Source organism: Myxine glutinosa, chromosome 11 (assembly GCF_964187855.1).
Source record: "Myxine glutinosa chromosome 11, kmMyxGlut1.1, whole genome shotgun sequence".
Taxonomy (NCBI): Eukaryota; Metazoa; Chordata; class Myxini; order Myxiniformes; family Myxinidae; genus Myxine; species Myxine glutinosa.
This window is the reverse complement of record NC_136271.1, coordinates 6,344,890-6,365,297: the sequence shown is the minus strand read 5'-3', so window position 1 is coordinate 6,365,297 and position 20,408 is coordinate 6,344,890. Positions and strand designations below refer to the sequence as shown.

Genomic DNA, 20,408 nt, shown 5'->3' with positions numbered 1-20,408 from the left:
CAAGATGGCGGCCGAACCACGTGACCGATGGCATCATCATTAACATATTTTATTCCCCATGGAGAGTTCTTTACAATGAGCCATGTCTCAAATTTTTCGATTCACAACATTCAGAGATATGGAGGTGCAAATTTTTTCGGTTTTTCCAAGATGGCGGCCGAACCACGTGACATATGACGTCATCATTAACAAATTTTATTCCCCATGGAGAGTTCTTTACAATGAGCCATGTCTCAATTTTTTCTGTTCAGCACTTTTGGAGATATAGTGGTGCAAAGTTTTGCCGTTTTTCCAAGATGGCGGCCGACCACGTGACTGATGACGTCATCATTAACATATTTTATTCCCCATGGAGAGTTCTTTACAATGAGCCATGTCTCAATTTTTTCTGTTCAGCACTTTTGGAGATATAGTGGTGCAAAGTTTTGCCGTTTTTCCAAGATGGCGGCCGACCACGTGACATATGACGTCATCATTAACATATTTTATTCCCCATGGAGATTTCTTTACAATGAGCCATGTCTCAATTTTTTCTGTTCAGCACTTTTGGAGATATAGAAGTGCAAATTTTTTCGGTTTTTCCAAGATGGCGGCCGAACCACGTCACCGATGACGTCATCAATTGGGCACAGTCTATTCCAGGGCAAGACCAATATGTGTGCAAAGTTTGGCGATTCTCCGTGCAACGGTGTAGACACAGTGCTGTAAACAGACAGACAAACAGACAAACGAACAGGTCAACATACTTGCCGGAATTTTTTTTCCGGCAAGTAACAAACAAGCACACAAACGAAGACTTCTCCAGTGATAAATTAGATGATTCCTATTGTTATAATATTATTATTATATTCCTATTATTATTATTATTATGATTATCATTATTAATATTATCATTTTTGGAGCAAGTGCGGTGTCCACTTTACAGTATTGTCATATCATGTTTTTCTGCTGCTGTTTTATTTGAAAAACTCTTCATTTGTTTACACAGGGTGCTCGCGTTGTGAAGCACGTCATCCCAAGTGGTCTGGACCCCAAATCGTCCAGCAATGCCTGGAGGCCCAGCACGAAAAGAGGGATGACAAGTTGTGGTCAAGTGAGTTTGGTGTGTTCTATTTGAGAAGATTTTTTTTTTTTTTTTTTTTTTTTGTACACTGAATCGAGGCTCGTGAAAGAGCGAACATTTATTTCACAAACAAATCAACCAGACAAACAAAATATATAAAAAGAGGGAGCGAAAGACAAGATGGGGGGAGAAGGGGAAACACACAAACACAACATTTGAGAGCAGGGAGATGTTCTGGAGGGATAGGGCTTAGGGGGAGGAGGCGTGGGAAGGGAGGTGGGTGGGGTGGGAGAAGTATAAAACACAAGGACACCAAGGACACCAAGGACTTCCAGGACAGAAGTTGGTATTTCAAAAAAGTGGATTTGGGGTGAAATTAGCGGGGGTAGAAAATATCAAGGTTTTGGATGGGGGAAGATAAGAGATGGTGGTGAACAGCTGTTTTAAAGACCTGGAGGGAGGAGTGGGTCTGGTCTGCGTCATTTCAGAGGTCTAGGTTTTCTCAACGGTTCCTATATGCTTTTTGCATGCTGAATTTAGAAATGTATCTCATTTCGCTCAATCAGGTCAAGTTTTTATGCTATCTCAATTTTAAGGAAAAAAAATAATCAAAATTTTTGTTTTTTTAATTAGCATTTTTTAAATTCAAAATCAGACTTACATTGACAGAAAATGTACAAACTATATATATAAAATGACGCACAAGTACCGTTAATGCGAAATTCAACATTAAAAAGACGAAGGAAAACAATTAATGTGGAATAAATGGCTTTCGCAAAGATTTTCGTCTGTGTGTCGCATCTGTAACATCTCTCTTGAGGCACCAACAGTAGTCTGCAAGCATGTTGACATCCCATCGGCCCTGGTACCTCTCTTCCATCACTCGAATATCCTGGTGAAACCGTTCTCCTTGCTCCTCGCTGACATCACCACAGTTTTCCGGAAAGTAGTCTAAATGCGAGCTGAGAAAATGCATCTTTATGGACATGCGTGCACCAAGAGCCTGGAAGCTCTGCAGGAGCCCTTCCACAACACATTCATACTCTGGACTTCGGTGATTGCCCAGAAAGTTCGTCACAATGGATTTGAATGAGAGCCAGGCATTCCTCTCATTGCTCTCCATACTTTCGTCGAATTTAGGATCTTTCATCAGCTCCCTGATCTGAGGGCCATCAAAAATGCCTGCTTTCAGTTTGGCCTCACTTACGCGAGGAAATTTCTTGTTCAGGAAAGCGAAAGCTCGACCTTCTTTGTTCAGTGCTTTGACAAAATTCTTCATAAGTCCGAGCTTGATGTGCAGTGGCGGAAGTAGAATCTTCTGAGGATTCACAAGAGCGTGTGACACAACGTTGTGGGAACCTGGTTCCAGGCCAGATCTTTCTGGCCAGTTGCGTTGTACATAGTGCTGCTTGTCTGCTCGGCTGTCCCACAGACAGAGAAAGCAGGGGTATTTGGTGTAGCCGCCTTGTAGACCCAGCACCATGGACACAACCTATAAATAAAAAGAAAGAACACACACATTTGTTTTAAAATTTGTTATTCCAGTTTATTAAAAATATATATTTTAATCCATGTTAAGAATATTTCAATAAATAAAGTAGAAAAATATATGTAACTAGGTTGACACCAACATACCTTTAGGTCTCCGCAAATCATCCAATTGTGATCTTTGTACTTCAAAGCAGTTAGCAAATGCTCCATGTTACTATAGTTCTCAGTCATCTGTACCGAGTGACCCACCGGAACAGACGCGATCTTGTTGCCATTGAAGAGTAGTACTGCTTTCAAGCTTCTACTTGAGGAGTCGACGAAGAGCCGCCATTCTGTAGGATCATACGCTAAACCCATAGCTGCAATGAGGCCGGTGATGTTGCTGCAGTAAACCAGAGAAACTTCATCGTCCGAACTAAAATATTCTCGAAACTCTTCTTCACGGCTGCGGTACCAGGAGAATGTAGTTTCAGGAGCTAACAAACGATTTTCACGAAGTCGTGACCCTAGCAACTGAGCAGATTCTTTGGACAAACACAAATCTCGTGTCAAATCGTTCAACTCCGCTTGGCTAAAGAGTTTGGGTTGATTTGTCTCGCCCATAGGTTGATATGTACCAGATATGTCACCATCTTCCATTTGTTCATCGGAATCGGACGCCGAATGTCTGCAATTTTCGGGCGGTGCTGGAATTGGAATTCCTGGTCCATGAGGCACTGGTTTAATGGCAGATGGCACGTCTGGATACTTTAAGTGTTGCTTGTTTTTTCGATTTATGCCTAAAATGAAAGAGATAGACATACCGTCAAGGGGGTGACATGATATATAAAGTTAAACAATTTAGAATGTTTGGGAATTTATTAAACATAAAGTTAAACTCAAACAAAATTGATAAACTCACCTTGTAGGTTTGTCATACAGAAATAACAGTCATTAGTATGATCTCTTCCCTCCCTCCACACCATTGGGATACCAAAAGGCAGACACTCAATCTTCTTGTGGCTCCAGCGCCGCAGACTCTCAACACACGTTTTGCAGCATATGTGAGGGGCAAAGGCTTTGTCCTGGTCACCAAGTTTCATTCCAAAGTATGCGTGATAGCTTTTTCTTACAAAACGTGTGATGTTAGACTGCCGGTCTGGCATGGTCACTTTACCACAGATATAGCAGAACTTGTTTGGGTCATTCTTGCACTTTCGATTCATCGTGAATCACAGTAATGTTATAGTAAGGAGGACACTACGCAGGACGTACTGCCGCTCACGTGCACCTAAGTGGACAGGAAAGTAATTGAGAAAGCACTTTCTTCCACATTAAGTGTACTTGTGTGTCATTATATGTATAGTTTGTACATTTTCTGTCAATGTAAGTCTGATTTTGAATTTAAAAAATGCTAATTAAAAAAACAAAAATTTTGATTATTTTTTTCCTTAAAATTGAGATAGCATAAAAACTTGACCTGATTGAGCGAAATTACATACATTTCTGAATTCAGCATGCAAAAAACATATAAGAAACGTTGAGATAACCTAGACCTCTGAAAAAAATATTTCAAATGCAGCCCAGTGAAGAGATGGTGGTGAACAGCTGTTTTAAAGACCTGGAGGGAGGAGTGGGATTGAAGAGAGTGAGGGAGTTTGTTCCAGAGGCGGGAGAAAAGTGGAATGAAGGAGTGAAGGTGAGCAGAGAGTCTTGATTTTGGCAGTTTAACCATAAGAGGGTTGCAGGCAGATCTTGTGCGACCTGTAGGAATATTTGGGGGACAGAGCCCAGAGAGAGCTGGGGGGGGGGGGGGCAAGGCCAGAGAGGAGTCAGTAGAAGACGGAAAGACCACCAACCTGCCTGCAGTGAGTGAGTGAAAGGCCCTTGGAGTTAGCTTCATCGCGGGAGATTCCAATGATTCTGAACGCTTTGGTTTCAATAGCGTGAAGACGAGCTAGGTGTGAGGCAGGAGGACCAGCCCAGAGGGGAGAGCAGTATTCCATTGAGCTGCGGATGAAAGCCTTGTATGTGGTGAGGAGCTCAGGTGTGCCAAGGAAGGACTTCGCACAACGGAGGATGCCCAGTCAGCGACTGGCTTTGGAGGCCAGATTTGAAATGTGGTTTTCCCAGGAAAGATCATGGCAGATAGTGAGACCCAAAAGCTTGAGTGACAGAACTTCTTGGAGAGGATTATACAGAAAGTGGATGGTAGGGTTGTCCAGTCGGTCTTTTCGGAGAGACATCGTAAGAGTGAGATTTTTCAGGATTGAAAGACATGTTCCACTTGTTTGCCCAGTCTGTGATTTTGTCCAGGTCTGCAGAGAGTGAGGAGGCTGCAGACTGCCGATCTGAGGGATGAAGAATGGAGCGACAGAGAGTAGAGTCATCAGCAAAGAGATAGAGAGGATTTTCAAGAGAGTCAGAGAGATCATTGATGAAAACCAGAAAAAGCACAGGGCCCAGAAAACTGCCTTGGGGAACTCCAGCCTGAACAGGAAGAGGAGATGAGAGAAACCCATTCAGGGCCACACGTTGACTACGACTAGAGAGGAAGTCCGCCAGCCATGCGTGGAGATTTCCATGGATACCAAAGGAGGAGAGTTTGGTGAGCAGAGCAGGGTGCTAGATCGTATCGAAGGCACGTGATATGTCAAGGGAGACAGCTCTAATTTCCTGTTTGGCATTGAGGACCTTCATCCATTGTTGAGAAAGCAGAAGCAGCATGTCCAGAGTAGAGTGACCAGGTCTGAAATCAAATTGATGATCAGAGATCAAGCCATTGGAGAAGAGGAAAGATTTCATATCTGAAGCAATGATGGATTCCATGACTTTGCTGATAATTTGGAGAAGGCTGATTGGTCTGTGGTTGATAGGATCCGTTTTTGCACCTTTTTTGTGCAAAGCGGTGATGTTGGCTGATTTCCAAGCAGATGGCAGATGACCTTGAGCAAAAGAGAGGGTGAAGAGAACAGAGAGAGGGAGTGAAAGAGCGGAAGAACAGGATTTTAGGACCCGTCGGCTGATGCCGTCAGGTCCAGTTACAGAATCAGAGTCGAGGGTTGACAGAAACTTTTCCACCTTGTCAGGAGGAAAGGACACAGAGTCCAGGAGCAGCTGGGTACGACTGGGTACGGTGGGTACAGAGAGGGATGGGTTTGGGACACAAGATTTAGAGGCAAACACAGAGTTGAGGCATTCAGCTTTTTCACGTGTGGAGTCAGCCATGTAGCCGTTTGAGGTGAGGGAGGGGATGGAGGGGGGAACAAACACCAGAAACAGATTTGACCAGACGCCACCAGGATTTGGAAGAGGGAGACAGATAAGAGAGTTCGGTCTTGAGAATGGAGAGATATTGTTTCCTGGCTCTCCTGAGGGGGGGGGGGACACACACTTGTTTCGGGCTTTGTGAAAGGAAATGAGATTTCCTTCTGTTGGATTTGCTTTCCAGGAGACGAAAGCAAGTTGTTTCTGGGCAACAGCCTCACCACAAGATTCCGTGTACCATGGACAGGAGGAAGGGTATGACAACTGAAGATGAAATGGGATAAATCTGTGCATGAGAGAGAGCAATTTACTTTGGAAGAATTCCCAGGATGAGTTGATGTCAGAGGTGGTGGAGATGGGAGACCAGTCCAGATGATTGATGGCTGCTTGAAGACCGTGCCAGTTGGCCTGAGTGAAATGCCAGACTCGTCGACGCTGAGGAGGCTCTCTGAGAATGGCCAGAGAGATGTCCACTTTAACAAGCACATGATCAGATGAGCCGATTGGAGCAAAAGAAGAGCAGCAGACATTTTCAGGGAAGTTAGTCATAACCAAGTCCAGAAGAGAAGATGCTCCGTTGACTGAGATCCGGGTCGGGAAATTGACAGATTGTGTCAGTCCCAGTGAGTCGCAGAAGTCCTTTGCTGAAGAGCCATGGCTGGTGAGAGAGGTACCCACACCCAGCCAACTGGCATGGTGACAAGTGAAATCACCACATATGAGGAAGAGAGAGTTGGGATGGGTAGATAGAAGTTGGTCCATATTATCAGACAGCGAGATGTAGATGGAGTCATCACTGTTTGGTGGACGGTACAACACACATGTGAACAAAAGGTGGGAGCGAAGGGGAAGCCGTAGCCAAAGGTATTCCTGGGGGTGAGGTGGAGAAAGAGGGCAGTGCAGAGCGAGTGAGGACCCAGAAGGGGTGATGGGGAAGTTTTGGAGGGGAGGGGAGGGGTGATGGGGAAGATTTGGAGGGGAGGGGCAAAGGGGTAGATTTGGAGGGGAGGGGTGATGGGGAAGTTTTGAAGGGGAGGGGTGATGGGGAACTTTTGGAGGGAAGGGGTGATGGGGAAGTTTTGGAGGGAAGGGGTGATGGGGAAGTTTTGGAGGGAAGGGGTGATGGGGAAGATTTGGAGGGGAGGGGTGAGATTGGATTTTGAAAAGTGTACGATTAATGGGAAACGTACATTTATTGCAAAATGAGTTTCTTGAGACCTTCGAGTCAAAAATACGTTTGAGGACGCTGAAGGAGGGGTGGAGTGCAGTCGAGTTTCGGGAATGTAGAAAAGAGAAACTGTAAGAGATGGAATTTTTTTTTTGGAATGAATAGATTTGGTGAGTATGTCGAAAGCATCCTTTTATAGAAGAAGAAGAAAAATGTGTTATTATATACGACAGAATACAGTTCTTCAGGGGAAAGTTTAAACATTTTTAACAACGTGATCACGTGATCACGAACAACGTGATCGAAGAACGAACAAACAAATAAGAACAACGAATAAACGAATAAGAACAGAGAAGGAAATATGATTTGTGCTGATTTGATGCTGATTTGTGTCGATTTAACGTTAAAACATCAAACTTTCCTTTCTTCTCTCATTTATTCTTTTGACACCTCACCAATGACACCTCCTTTGTTTTATTCCCATTTCCTTCCTCAAGGATGTATGTCGACAGTTTCGATCTCTGCTGAACAAAATTACACCAGAAAATTTTGGCCGGTTGATAATTCAGATGAAGAGCGTCAATATCCCCAAAGAAGAAGATCTTGAGGACATTGTACAGCTTGTCCTGGACAAGGCGATATTGGATTCCACATTTTCTGAGGTGTATGCACACATGTGTCACCACCTTGCAAAGGTGAGTTAAGTTAACCACTACCACAACTCATGAAAGGAAGAACACCATACCAACAGACATCATTTTCTGAAACTTGTGAAAATATCTGCTCTGTGCCCCCTCCTACCCCCTCCTACCACCACCCCCTCCTACCGCGTCCTACCACCCCTCCTACCCTCTCCGATCACCCCCTCTTACCACCACCTCCTACCACCCCATCCTACCACCTCCTCCTACCACCTACTCCTGCGACCTCCTACCACAGCCTCCTACCACCCCCTACTACCACCTCCTCATACCACCTCCTCCTACCATCCCCTCTTACCACCTCCTACCACCCCCTCTTACCACCTCCTACCACCCCCTACAACCACCTCCTCATACCACCTCCTCCTACCACCCCCTCTTACCACCTCCTCTTACCACCTCCTACGACCCCCTCCAACCACCTCCTCCTACCACCTCCTCATACCACATCCTCATACCACCTACGCCTACCACATCCTCCTACCACCCCTTACTACCACCTCCTCATACCACCTCCTACCACATCCTCCTACCACCTCATCTTACCACATCCTCCTACCACCTCCTCATACCACCTCCTCCTACCACCCCCTCTTACCACCTCCTACCACCACCTCCTACCACCCCCTCTTAAAACCTCCTACTACCACCTCCTCATACCACCTCCTCCTACCACCTCCTCCTACCACCACCTCCTACCACCTTCTCCTTCCACCCCCTCTTACCACATCCTACCACCTCCTCCTACCACCCCCTACTACCACCCCTCCTACCCTCTCCGATCACCCCCTCTTACCACCACCAACTACCACCCCATCCTACCACCTCCTCGTACCACCTACTCCTACGACCTCCTACCACAGCCTCCTACCACCCCCTACTACCACCTCCTCATACCCCCTCCTCCTACCACCTCCTCATACCACATCCTCATACCACCTACTCCTACCACATCCTCCTACCACCCCTTACTACCACCTCCTCATACCACCTCCTGCCACATCCTCCTACCACCTCCTCTTACCACCTCCTACCACATCCTCCTACCACCTCCTCATACCACCTCCTCCTACCACCCCCTCTTACCACCTCCTACCACCCCCTCTTACCACCTCCAACCACCCCCTACTACCACCTCCTCATACCACCTCCTCCTACCACCTCCTCCTACCACCCCCTCTTACCACATCCTACCACCTCCTCCTACCACCCCCTACTACCACCTCCTCATACCTCCTCCTCCTACCACCTCCTTATACCACATCCTCCTACCACCTCCTCATACCACCCCCTCCCACCACCCCCTCTTACCACCTCCTACCACCTCCTCCTACCACTCCCTACTACCACCTCCTCATACCACCTTCTCCTACCACCTACTCCTACCACCCCCTCTTACCACCTCCTACCACATCCTCCTACCACCTCCTCCAACCACCTACTTCTACCACCTCCTACCACCCCCTCCTACCACTCCCTACTACCACCACCTCATACCACCTTCTCCTACCACCTACTCCTACCACCCCCTCTTACCACCTCCTACCACATCCTCCTACCACCTCCTCCTACCACCTCCTCATACCACCTTCTCCTACCACCTACTCCGACCACCCCCTCTTACCACCTCCTACCACATCCTCCTACCACCTCCTCCTACCACCCCCTCTTACCACCTCCTACCACCTCCTCCTACCACCTCCTTCTACCACCCCCTCCTTCCCCACTCCCCTTTTCACAAACTGATACACAGTGCGCATTACTCTCATTTCCTTGGTGATATTTCCTCCCAAACTTGTTGACCCTCTATTACAGGCCTCACTGCACTCCTTCCCATCTTTTTTTCACTTTTGATTTTCTCAATTTATCTCCCTTCACCCACACCTCTTCAGAAAGTATTTAATAAATAGGTACCCCCTTTTCTTTAATAACATCCACCATTCTTTAATGTTTTCATAGATTGAGGTACAAGAAAGAGATAAACCAGGAAAGGTCCTCAACTTCCACACGCTCCTCATTGAAAGCTGCAAGAATGAGTTGAGAATGGGGAATGATGGGAGCTCCAGCTCGGATGATGACGCGTCCAAAGAGAAAGGTCGACAGCGCGCGCTGGGCCACGTGGTCTTCATCGGGGAGCTTTTCAACGCACAGGTATTGGACGAATCGTTTATCACCAACACAGGTAAGGGATTGCTCCAGGATGGGAATGAGCAATCTCTCGAGTGCTTCTGTCGTCTCATTGGAGTTGCTGGAAAGGTCATCGACTCGACGCAATCCAAAATGGTAATGAACCTTCACTTTGGAGTTTCCATAAACACCTTTACTCTTCAACTTCCCCTTTAAAATCATCCTTCTTGCTCGTCTTCGTTTTGCTCACCGAGCACCATGTTTTTCTGTCTTCACAGATGGATGAGTATTTCACATTGTTGGACAAATTAATGAAGGAGCGGAAAATGGCGCCACGCATCCGTTTCATGCTCCAGCATCTGGTAGATCTTCGTATGGTAAGTCATACCTATCGTCCTCAGGTGTGCCAATTCACAATGAATACCTGACCTGTCTCAAGCCGTCTAACGTTCCTGTTCCTCGAGCTCGGTGATGCTGATCTTTAGACTCCTCCGGCATCCTCAAAGATAACTTCTTGTGATCGTTTTTGTCGGTTTTCTTCTGTTTATTTTGCTGTGTATATGTTTACTGTGACCTTCGAGTTCGGTTTTGTTTTGAAATTCGTGCAAACTCGCGAGTATTAGTCACATTTTTCATACCATGTTTTTTGAGGCCTACCCAGTTCCCTCGTTAGTCGTTGTGTGTCCATGATCGTCCTTTCCCTGTACTACCTTTTATTTATTTTCACCTTTTACTTCCTCCCAACTTTTACCCTTTGTTCAATGTCTTAAATAAAAGGAAAAAAAAGAGTAAATTCCTCCTCACCCCCCCCCCCTCCCTCCCCCCGCGAGCACGTGTTGTCTCACCCCTCCCATCCTCCTTTCCTCCATCTTTTCCTCTCTTTTCCGGTTCCGGCCGATGTCACCTTTCAATCCCCATTCTGTTCATGAAGTATAATCACCATACTCCTTCACAATGTCTTTCAACCTTTCTCTTTTTTACTCAAATCTGCTTTCACTGGAAAAAAAAAGATAAAATAAATGAGTCCCTCCTCCCATAATAAGCACGTGATTCTATACACCTCCTCCTTCCTTCGAGTTCCGTTACTGACTTGCTAACCTCCTGCTGTTCTTCTTCTTCTCCTTCTGAACCTGTCTCCAATCATCGTCCCCCAGCCTCCCCGAAACAGTCTTCACTGTTTTGTTTTAAAATGTTTAAACTTCCTTCTTCCGTGTTGTTTACTCTCTTCCATTACAATTCACTCCTCTTCTTCTTTTCAAAAGGCTGTTTTCAAATCACTCTTTAAATCATTCCGTTTATAAAAGTTTCATCTCTTGCAGTTTTTCCCTTCTCCAATCTCTAAACTCACCTTCATTCCACCATTCCTCCAACGTTTTCAAATGTATCTGACTTGAAAATCCCAAGAACCCCCGTTTGTTTGCAGTTGATGTTCGTATTTCATTAATCGTTGCTTTTGTACATCTTCAGTGCCAAACGCTTCCCTGTCTGTTCCCTCCTCTCTTGGTACTCGCCCCTATCCTACCAACCCGATCTCTTAACAGCATCCCACTCCATTCCCCCATTTCATCACTACCTGCCCCCTACCACACCCCTTCAAAACTCCTCCCACACCCCTTCCCATCATTTCTCCCCCCTCAACCCTCCCCTTCAACTGTCATCATGCCAGCTGGCTGGGTGTGGGTACCTCTCTCACCAGCCATGGCACCTCAGCAAAGGACTTCTGTGACTCATTGGGACTGACACAATCTGTCAATTTCCCGACCCGGATCTCAGTCAATGGAGCATCTTCTCTTCTAGACTTGGTTATGACAAACTTCCCTGCAAATGTCTGCTGCTCTTCTTCACCCTCTCTCTGTTCTCTTCACCCTCTCTTTTGCTCAAGGTCATCTGCCATCAGCTTGGAAATCAGCCAACATCACCACTTTACACAAAAAAGGTGCAAACATAGATCCTTGCAACTACAGACCAATCACCCTGCACCCAATAATCGGCAACGTCATGGAATCCATCATTGCTTCTGATATTAATTCCTTCCTCTTCTCCAATGGCTTGATCTCGGATTATCAATTTCATTTCAGACCAGGTCACTCTATGCTGGACATGCTGCTTCTGCTGTCTCAACAATGGATGGAGGTCCTCAATGCCAAACAGGAAATCAGAGCCATCTTCCTTGACATATCACGTGCCTTCGATACGGTCTGGCACCCCGCCCTGCTCACCGAACTCTCCTCCTATGATATCCATCGAACCTCCATGCATGGCTTGCGGACTTCCTCTCTGGTTGCAGTCAATGTGTGGCCCTCAATGGAATCCTCCCATCTCCACATCCTGTTCAGGCTGGAGTTCCCCAAGGCAGTGTTCTGCGCCCTATGCTTTTTCTGGTCTTCATCAATGATCTCTCCGACTCTCTGGAAAATCCTCTCTATCTCTTTGCTGATGATTCAACTCTCTGCCGCTCCATTCCTCATCCCTCCGATCAGCAGTCTGCAGCCTCCTCACTCTCTGCAGACCTGGACAAAATCACAGACTGGTCAAACAAGTGCAACATGTCTTTTAATCCTGACAAATTATCACACTCTCACGATGTCTCTCTGAAAAGGCCGACTGGACAACCCTCCAATCTACTTTCTCAACAATCCTCTCCAAGAAGTTCTGTCACTCAAGATTTTGGGTCTCACTATCTGCCATGATCTTTCCAGGGAAAACAACATTTCCAACTGGCCTCCAAAGCCAGTCGCCGACTGGGCATCCTCCGTCATGCGAAGTCCTTTCTTGGCACAGCTGAGCTCCTCACCATGTGCAAAGGTTTCAAAAACAGCTCAATGGAATACTGCTCTCCCCTATGGGCCGGTGCTGCTGCCTCCCACCTAGCTCGGCTTCACGTTGTTGAAACCAAAGCTTTCAGCCGCAGCTCAATGGAATACTGCTCTCCCCTCTGGGCTGGTGCTCCTTCCTCACACCGAGCTCGGCTTCACGTTGTTGAAACCAAAGCTTTTAGAATCATTGGAATTTCCCGTGATGAAACTAACTCCGAGGGCCTTTCACTCACTCACCGCAGGCAGGTAGGTGGTCTTTCTATCTTCTACCGACTCTTGTCCGGCCTAGCCCCCCCAGCTCTGTCTGTGCTCTGTCCCCTAAATATTCTTACAGAACACACAAGATCTCTCAGCAACCCTCTTCTGGTGAAACAGGCAAAATCAAGACTCTCTGCTCACCTTCACTCTTTCATTCCTATTTTCTCCCACCTCTGGAACAAACTCCCTCATTCTCTTCAATCCCACTCCTCCCTCCCGGTCTTCAAAACAGCTGTTCACCACCATCTCTTGTGTTCCCACATCCAAAACCTTGATCTTTTGTACCCCCATTAATCCACTCCAAGCCCATCTCTTCAAATTCCGTTTTCTTTCCTGAAATCCCCTGTAGCATCCATCTTGTTTATACCGTGTACCCCACCCCAGCCCTCTCCCTTGCACAGATCTCCCAATGTACCTGTTCTCTACTGTTGTTGTGCTTCCCTATCTCCCCCTCTTGTCTCCTGCTCCCTTTATTTAGTACAGCGGATAAGCTCTCATATTTTAACAAATTGTGCATTTTTTGAGAAAAGCATGAAATTTCTAGCATAGTTAGTATATACCATAAGGTTTATTTTCAGACGTGGAGGGAAGTCAGATTTGACCTCTGAGGACCGTGAGAGGTCAAATCCAAAATGGCCGCCAGTCCACCGAGTCTAATGTTCAAACGCGCTTAATTTTGGAACCAAATAGTGTAGAAAAACATTATAGGTGTCATTTCCAACTAAATTGGGGGTGCCCATTCATTTGGTGATACTTTTGAGATCGGCAGAACTCAAGGACATGCATTTAGGTCACGGTCAAGGTCTAATTACGTTAAATATCTATTTTTATGATACTGCAGTTGGAACTGCTATTGGAAAAAGTTCATTTGAACTTTTAAAACTTTATTTTTTCAGGTACAGGGAGGGATAGGTGCAGAGCACCCAAAGACCAGAAATGATGAAAAAAAAGTGCTTACACTGCAAGGAATGATGCAATAACCTCTGAAAAAATAACTGTAGTTAACCAAGTATGTCCACCAATGCTTACATTAAATGAAGTGCAATGATGAAAATTGGTAATGATCTAAATCTAACAGTCTCCAGAACAGACGCACAGTGCAGTGCACTTGAATGCAGCTTTGGCACACTTGCAGCGTCCAGTGCACCCTTTCTTGCAGCCACAGTCGATCAATTCATGGCACGATTTTGATGCTTCAGGAAGAGTGGTCCAAAGAGGCTGCCACCCAGTTGTCTCCTTTGTCCAGCTCCAGTCAGGTGGGTCTGGCATCTCTGGATCCATGACCAATGCCTGGTTACAACAGTTGGCCTGGTAGCAAGTGCGCCTGATGTGCTGCTTGAGTGTTGCCTGGGTTGGAGGAATGTTCTCTAGAGTTGTACACTTCTGTGTGAAGAGCTGTTTCCTGGCATCATTCACTTCTGTGCTCTCACTGGTTCTATCGTACATCAGCACCACAAATCGCTCTAGCAGTAACATTGAGCCTTCACTGACCTCACTTGGCATACCTAGGAGTTCATTTAGAGCATCATTCACCTCTGGGCATCCCCAATTTAGTTGGAAATGACACCTATAATGTTTTTCTACACTATTTGGTTCCAAAATTAAGCGCTTTCAACATTAGACTCGGTGGAATGGCGGCCATTTTGGATTTGACCTCTCACGGTCCTCAGAGGTCAAATCTGACTTCCCTCCACATCTGAAAATAAACCTTATGGTATGCACTAACTATGTTAAAAATTTCATGCTTTTCTCATAAAATGCACAATTTTTGTGTTTATCTGCTGCACTAATTATATGTTTTTATACGAGTGTGTGTTAGCGCTTGTACGAGGCTTGACTTTGTTTGCAAATAAAATAAATAAAACACCACCTGCATCCATAACCGCACTGATGCTCTTCCCTTCCTTAGAATAATTGGATTCCACGTCGAAAGGTCGAGCGACCAAACGACCTTCGAACGATACGTGAGGAAGCTCGTGCAGAACAACAGTGATGAAGGAGATCACACCACGACTGAAGTTACCATGTGCTGCTGTTTCATTACACAGCATATGGTACATACACCTACACACCTACACACCTACACACCTACACACATCCCACATGTCCCACATGTCTATACATGTTTAAAGTGTATGTGCCCTTCCCCCTCCCCGATAACGCCGGGTACTTCTGGCAGTAACAAATAAAATAAAAACGAAGAAATATCTCTCAGCAATTTCCCGTCTGTTAATTTATTTATTTTACATATGTGAATTACACGTTCATGCACACGTGAAATGGAGTTTGTTTTTGCACACATTAAATGAACACGTGAACCTTTACTTCCAGATAATAATGTTGAATGAAATAAGAACGAAGAAATATATGTCGGCATCATTGTTGACGTTTTTGTGACGACTGTCATCAAACGGAAAAGCAATATATATTAATGGGAAAGAAAAAGCGAATTTTTAATATATGTCGACATTTTGCTCTTCTGTTATTTTAGGCGGTGTATGATACATCGCTGCACGATTTTAAAAAATATATCTCGGCATTTTCCCATGTGTGCGTGAATGTTCTCAATTATTTCTGACACCGAGTCTAAAACCATCGATACAAATGAAATCAGAGATGGTGAGTTAGATTGGAGATAAAGGTGTGAGAGAGACTCAATGGCCTTGAAATTACAGGCCTTCGAGAATTCATTTCGTTCTATAAACGGAAACTTTCATCGGATTTTCTTCTCGGTTTTTTCCCACCGAGTCTAAAACTATGTTAGCGCCGAGTCTAAAACTATTCGAAATATCAGCGATGAAATGATATATCGAATTAGAGTTGAAATAAAAATGTGAGAGAGAGCAAGCCAGCACGGGCCTAACAGGCCTCAAATCCATGCGAGTTAATAAAATGGTGGATTATTTGTTTATGAAGCCTCTCCAAGAATGGGCGGAGCTACTCTCTAAACGGAGTAAGCCGAGTAAACGGAGTAAGTCATTTTGCCGACCGACCAGAGCCATTCAACAACCCCCAAGGGTCTTAATTGAACTAAAAGCTGAGTGCCAGCTGACATAACAATTTATAGTCTTTGTGTTGCCCCGTGTTTGTAGTTGAGTCCGCATGGAGGGTCCCTTACTACAGCCTTATAGTTACCTCAACTTTCAATTTTATTGCTTTACAATCATTTTCATTAAGCCCATTATTTGTTGGATTTTCTTCGTCTTGTCGTTTCTGTGTTTGTGGGGATTGGATAACCCCCCTCATGCTGATCGGCCCAGGTAAGGACCTCATGACTTTCGGTCCTGCGTGCACCATAAAAGGAACTGTCATTAATTCGGTTGGATTTCTCGGGAGTAACAACGATCGGCTACCCGTCATCTTGGGGTATTAATCCCGGGTGACACGACAATATCTAAAACTGAGCCATTTTTCTTTTGATGAAAAATGGAATTAAAAATAAAATTAACTCGTGAAAAGTAAATATCCATGTAATCATTCGTGTAATCATTCATGTAATCATTCGTGTAATCATTGATTTTAGTGGTTTAGTGTGGGCCTGCATTATTTACCAGGAGGTTGGTGCAGTGCTTTGAGTCGACAGTCTTTATCAAGAGTTGTAAAGCTAGCCATTGGGCCTGGACCCAACTCTCATGTAGGATATTTATATCGGTCACAACACAGCAGATTCAGAACTCCAAGGGGGAAAAAAAAACAAAAAACGAGGAAATGCAAACATCCAAATTTTATTCGGATTAACCATGCCATATGCATTAGTGGTGAAGATCGATTAGCAAAAAATATGTCATTTTTCTAATTGCATAATCCAACATGACACACGTGATGGATACAGGTGTTTGCGAACATACAAGCAACAGTGGAGGTCAACAGAGGGCCTTCCTGCAGCCTTGAGCAACATAAATGAAGACAGGTCGTCATGAAATGTACCGCAACATATGAACGTGCTGAAAAACCTTTCACACCTTGTAAAAGGGTGCCCCGGCCCTCAGGATGTTTGACTCGATGATTGGAGCAACGATGGTGATCTCGACCAGGATAGGAACCTGCAATAAGAGCTTTCCTTAACCTCTGGTACATCCTCCACAAGCATCATGAGCACCTCAATGACATCACAAAGTCTTCATGAAAGTCATCCAGATATTGTGTCCTGTATAGGAGGATAGTATCAGGGCATTAAAGCAAAGGAAAGCAATTACACTTCCTGGTACCAACATAGACATCGCAGTGTAAAAAAATTAAATGTTCATGAGGCAGTGACAGGCGGCTGGTCTTGTCCATGTGCAAATCTGGAAAAGTGACAACCAGGATTGCACTCGGATGGATTCAGGAGAATGAATAATACACTCATCCTATATGCACTACACATTTCCTATTGATTTCAGAGGTTCCTGGACCGTAACATGTTTCACTGCCTTCGCTATGCTGCTGTAAATGTCCATTTTGTTTCCTATAATCACCAAATGATTGTGAAAGCACTTAGAAAGCAATTGTGCAGCCGAAGCCACCCAATACCAACATTCTCCATTATTGTTACCAGGAAGCAGGTACTAATTTTGCCGACCTAGTAAGGATTACAGGCTCAGTCAACCCACCTGGTGTTATTTAACGGAACGGGAGGTGCTCAAACCTCAAGACCCGAGGATCTTAAGGCAGCCACCTTAACCGTTAAGCGAACACCTGGCTTAGTTTCCCATTTACAAACCATCCCAGCTAATACAACACCGTTGGGCCAACGTTGGCATTTGGTCAATTGGTCGCAAGCGCATTGTTGACGTCGGGGTAACGTTGACGATTGGTTGCAATAATTGCAACGTCCATTTTCCAACGTTGGCCTGACGTTGTCTATTGGTTGCAATTGCGACGCCTATTTTCCAACGTTGGCCTGACGTTGTCCATTGGTTGCAATTGCGACGTCTATTTTCCAACGTTGGCCTGACATTACCGATTGGTTGCAATAATTGCAACGTCCATTTTCCAACGTTGGCCTGACGTTGTCCATTGGTTGCAATTGCGACGTCTATTTTCCAACGTTGGCCTGACATTGCCGATTGGTTGCAATAATTGCAACGTCCATTTTCCAACGTTGGCCTGACGTTGTCCATTGGTTGCAATTGCGACGTCTATTTTCCAACGTTGGCCTGACATTGCCGATTGGTTGCAATAATTGCAACGTCCATTTTCCAACGTTGGCCTGACGTTGTCCATTGGTTGCAATTGCGACGTCTATTTTCCAATGTTGGCCTGACGTTGTCCATTGGTTGCAATTGCGACGTCTATTTTCCAACGTTGGCCTGACGTTGTCCATTGGTTGCAATTGCGACGTCTATTTTCCAACGTTGGCCTGACGTTGTCCATTGGTTGCAATTGCGACGTCTATTTTCCAACGTTGGCCTGACGTTGGCCTGACTTTGTGTAACACACTAAACGATGGAGAAAAAACCCACAGGTGACACTGAGGATGACAAAGGACAGTAAGAAACCTCTGAGTCAGATTCCAGAGTTCACGTGAGAAAAGAAACTGCAATCACATTTGCACAACCAGTCACATTTGAACCAGTAATGTGGCAAAAACTATGGGACGCTGGCAATTTTACACCTGCGTTACTTAAGTATATGCGGGAAAAGCACGATTGGCATATGAGGATTGCACGGTGGGGACTCATTCTTACAGAAGGTAGAAAGAAACATCATTACTTTTAGAAGAGATAAAATTACATCATTTAAGGAGGATAACTGCCGAAGGCCGAAGCAAGTATAAAGGTTTCTAGTGCTGACGTCCAAGTTAGGAAGTGGTTAAATTAAATAAGTGTGAGGTGCTAATAAGTGCGAAAAGTTGGGTTTTTATAAGGTCACAAAATACACTTTGTGGATCTGACTGATGGTGATCAAGTGCATCTTACTATATTAAATAAAAAATAAGGCAATATGGTGTGTGTGTGTGTGTGTGTGTGTGTGTGTGTGTGTGTGTGTGTGTGTGTGTGTGTGTGTGTGTGGTGTGCATGTGTGTATGTATATGTGTCGTTGGTTGTTATCTCCATAATTTGGGTTTTAGAAGGTGGAATAGAGTCCTCCCAGGACTAAAATTATCTACCCCCGTTTGGGTGAAGGATTGTTGTGAAGTTTTGTTGCTCTCAGAATTTTGCTCCAAGGGCTCTATTCAGGATCGTCGCTGAGCCCCGTGCAGCCTCCAACAGTAGTTAGTTTGTGGTGATGTTCCCAGTGCTGCTTTTTAAGATCTCTGTGAGGTTCTTCTTTATTTATTATGTGAGGAGCCTTTCACTTCATTCTTGAGGTCTTGGTATCTGGTCATTTTCTTGATTTCTGCATTATTTAGGCCAAAACCGCTGGGTACTGAAATATCAATCGGCAATGGTGTCTTTGTTGGAACCCATCTGTGGATCGGTCCCATCGGCCGATGGGTCTGACCCGTTTGCGGATCCGCAGATGGGCGACCCATCTGTGGATGCACGAGAAATGACAATGCAGACCCATCGGCCGATGGGTCTGCGCCATCTGCGGATGTGTTGTTCACCTTGAAGGAATGTGTATGCATCAATGGTGGATGAGTATGTTTATTTGAACCTAAAAATAAGCAATTGATGTCATAAATGTTTATAAAGCAGTCCGTGACATGTGGTTTGTCGATAACCGTTTGTCGATAAGATAAAAATAAGATAATGTCGCTCCATTTAAAAACGCTGGTCTACTTCGCTGGTGGCACTGGCAGACTCAGCTCTCCATTGTTTATATAGCAATTCCTGGCATGCCTTAATCACCCCAAAGCTAAAGATGAAGGTGTGGCTTCGTAATCGGGGCATTGTCAATTATATAAACACAATAACGCATTATGTGATTCTATGAGGCCCTCAGTGTGATTCTATGAGGCCCTATGTGATTCTATGAGGCCCTCAGCGATGGGTCTGACCCGTTTGCGGATCCACAGATGGGTCGCCCATCTGCGGATCCGCAAACGGGTCAGACCCATCGGCCGATGGGACCGATCCACAGATGGGTTCCAACATCTTTTCCTTTTTGTTCCTGAGCGCTATGTCTGGTCGTAGTGCTTTGTTTTCTATGTTCACAATGGATGGAATCATCAGGTCATACGTGAGCATTATGTCCTTGTTTTCAATGATGGCTTTTTTGGTTCATGTTTCCACAAGTTTTGTGGAACTGGGATATTGAAATTTCTGAAGATGTCCCAGTAGATTACTCTACATACATTGTTGTACCTTTGGGTGTAGAGCTGCTCTGACATGAGGTTTTTTTTACATCCTGATAGGAGGTGGCTCGTGCTCGTGTTTCTACCTTGCAGAATCTATACTTGTCCGATTGACTCAGTCCTGCTATCTTTTTAAAGCCATTGGTGTAGTGTCCTTGGTATTGAGCATTAATTAATGAATTGTGCTCCATCCCAGTTGAACTGACTTCTTCTTAGCCATTTGTTTATGTGTCTGAACAGTGCATGTCAGAGCAGAAACTCCACCATAAAGTCCAAGGAACTGTCCGTAGAACTCAGATAGAATTGTCGACATAGA

At 45.1% G+C, this 20,408-nt stretch overlaps 1 protein-coding gene across 1 annotated transcript; it reads right to left on the bottom strand.

Moving 5' to 3' along the window:
* Window positions 1-1,673: 1,673 nt before the first annotated feature.
* On the bottom strand, window positions 1,674-4,092 carry LOC137418224 (uncharacterized). Its single transcript, XM_078786368.1, has 3 exons — window positions 3,456-4,092; window positions 2,699-3,333; window positions 1,674-2,555 (listed from the first exon to the last, which is right to left on the bottom strand). The coding sequence occupies exons 1-3, from the start codon at window positions 3,757-3,759 to the stop codon at window positions 1,815-1,817; spliced, it is 1,680 nt and encodes a 559-aa protein (XP_078642494.1). The 5' UTR covers window positions 3,760-4,092; the 3' UTR covers window positions 1,674-1,814.
* Between the last annotated feature and the right edge of the window lie 16,316 nt (window positions 4,093-20,408).

Coding starts and splice junctions, on each gene's coding strand:
- LOC137418224 (XM_078786368.1), bottom strand. CDS start 3,759: ATGAATCGAAAGTGCAAGAATGACCCAAACAAGTTCTGCTATATCTGT. Junction 3,334..3,455: donor CTGTATGACAAACCTACAAG/GTGAGTTTATCA, acceptor CTTTCATTTTAG/GCATAAATCGAAAAAACAAG. Junction 2,556..2,698: donor TGATTTGCGGAGACCTAAAG/GTATGTTGGTGT, acceptor TTTTATTTATAG/GTTGTGTCCATGGTGCTGGG.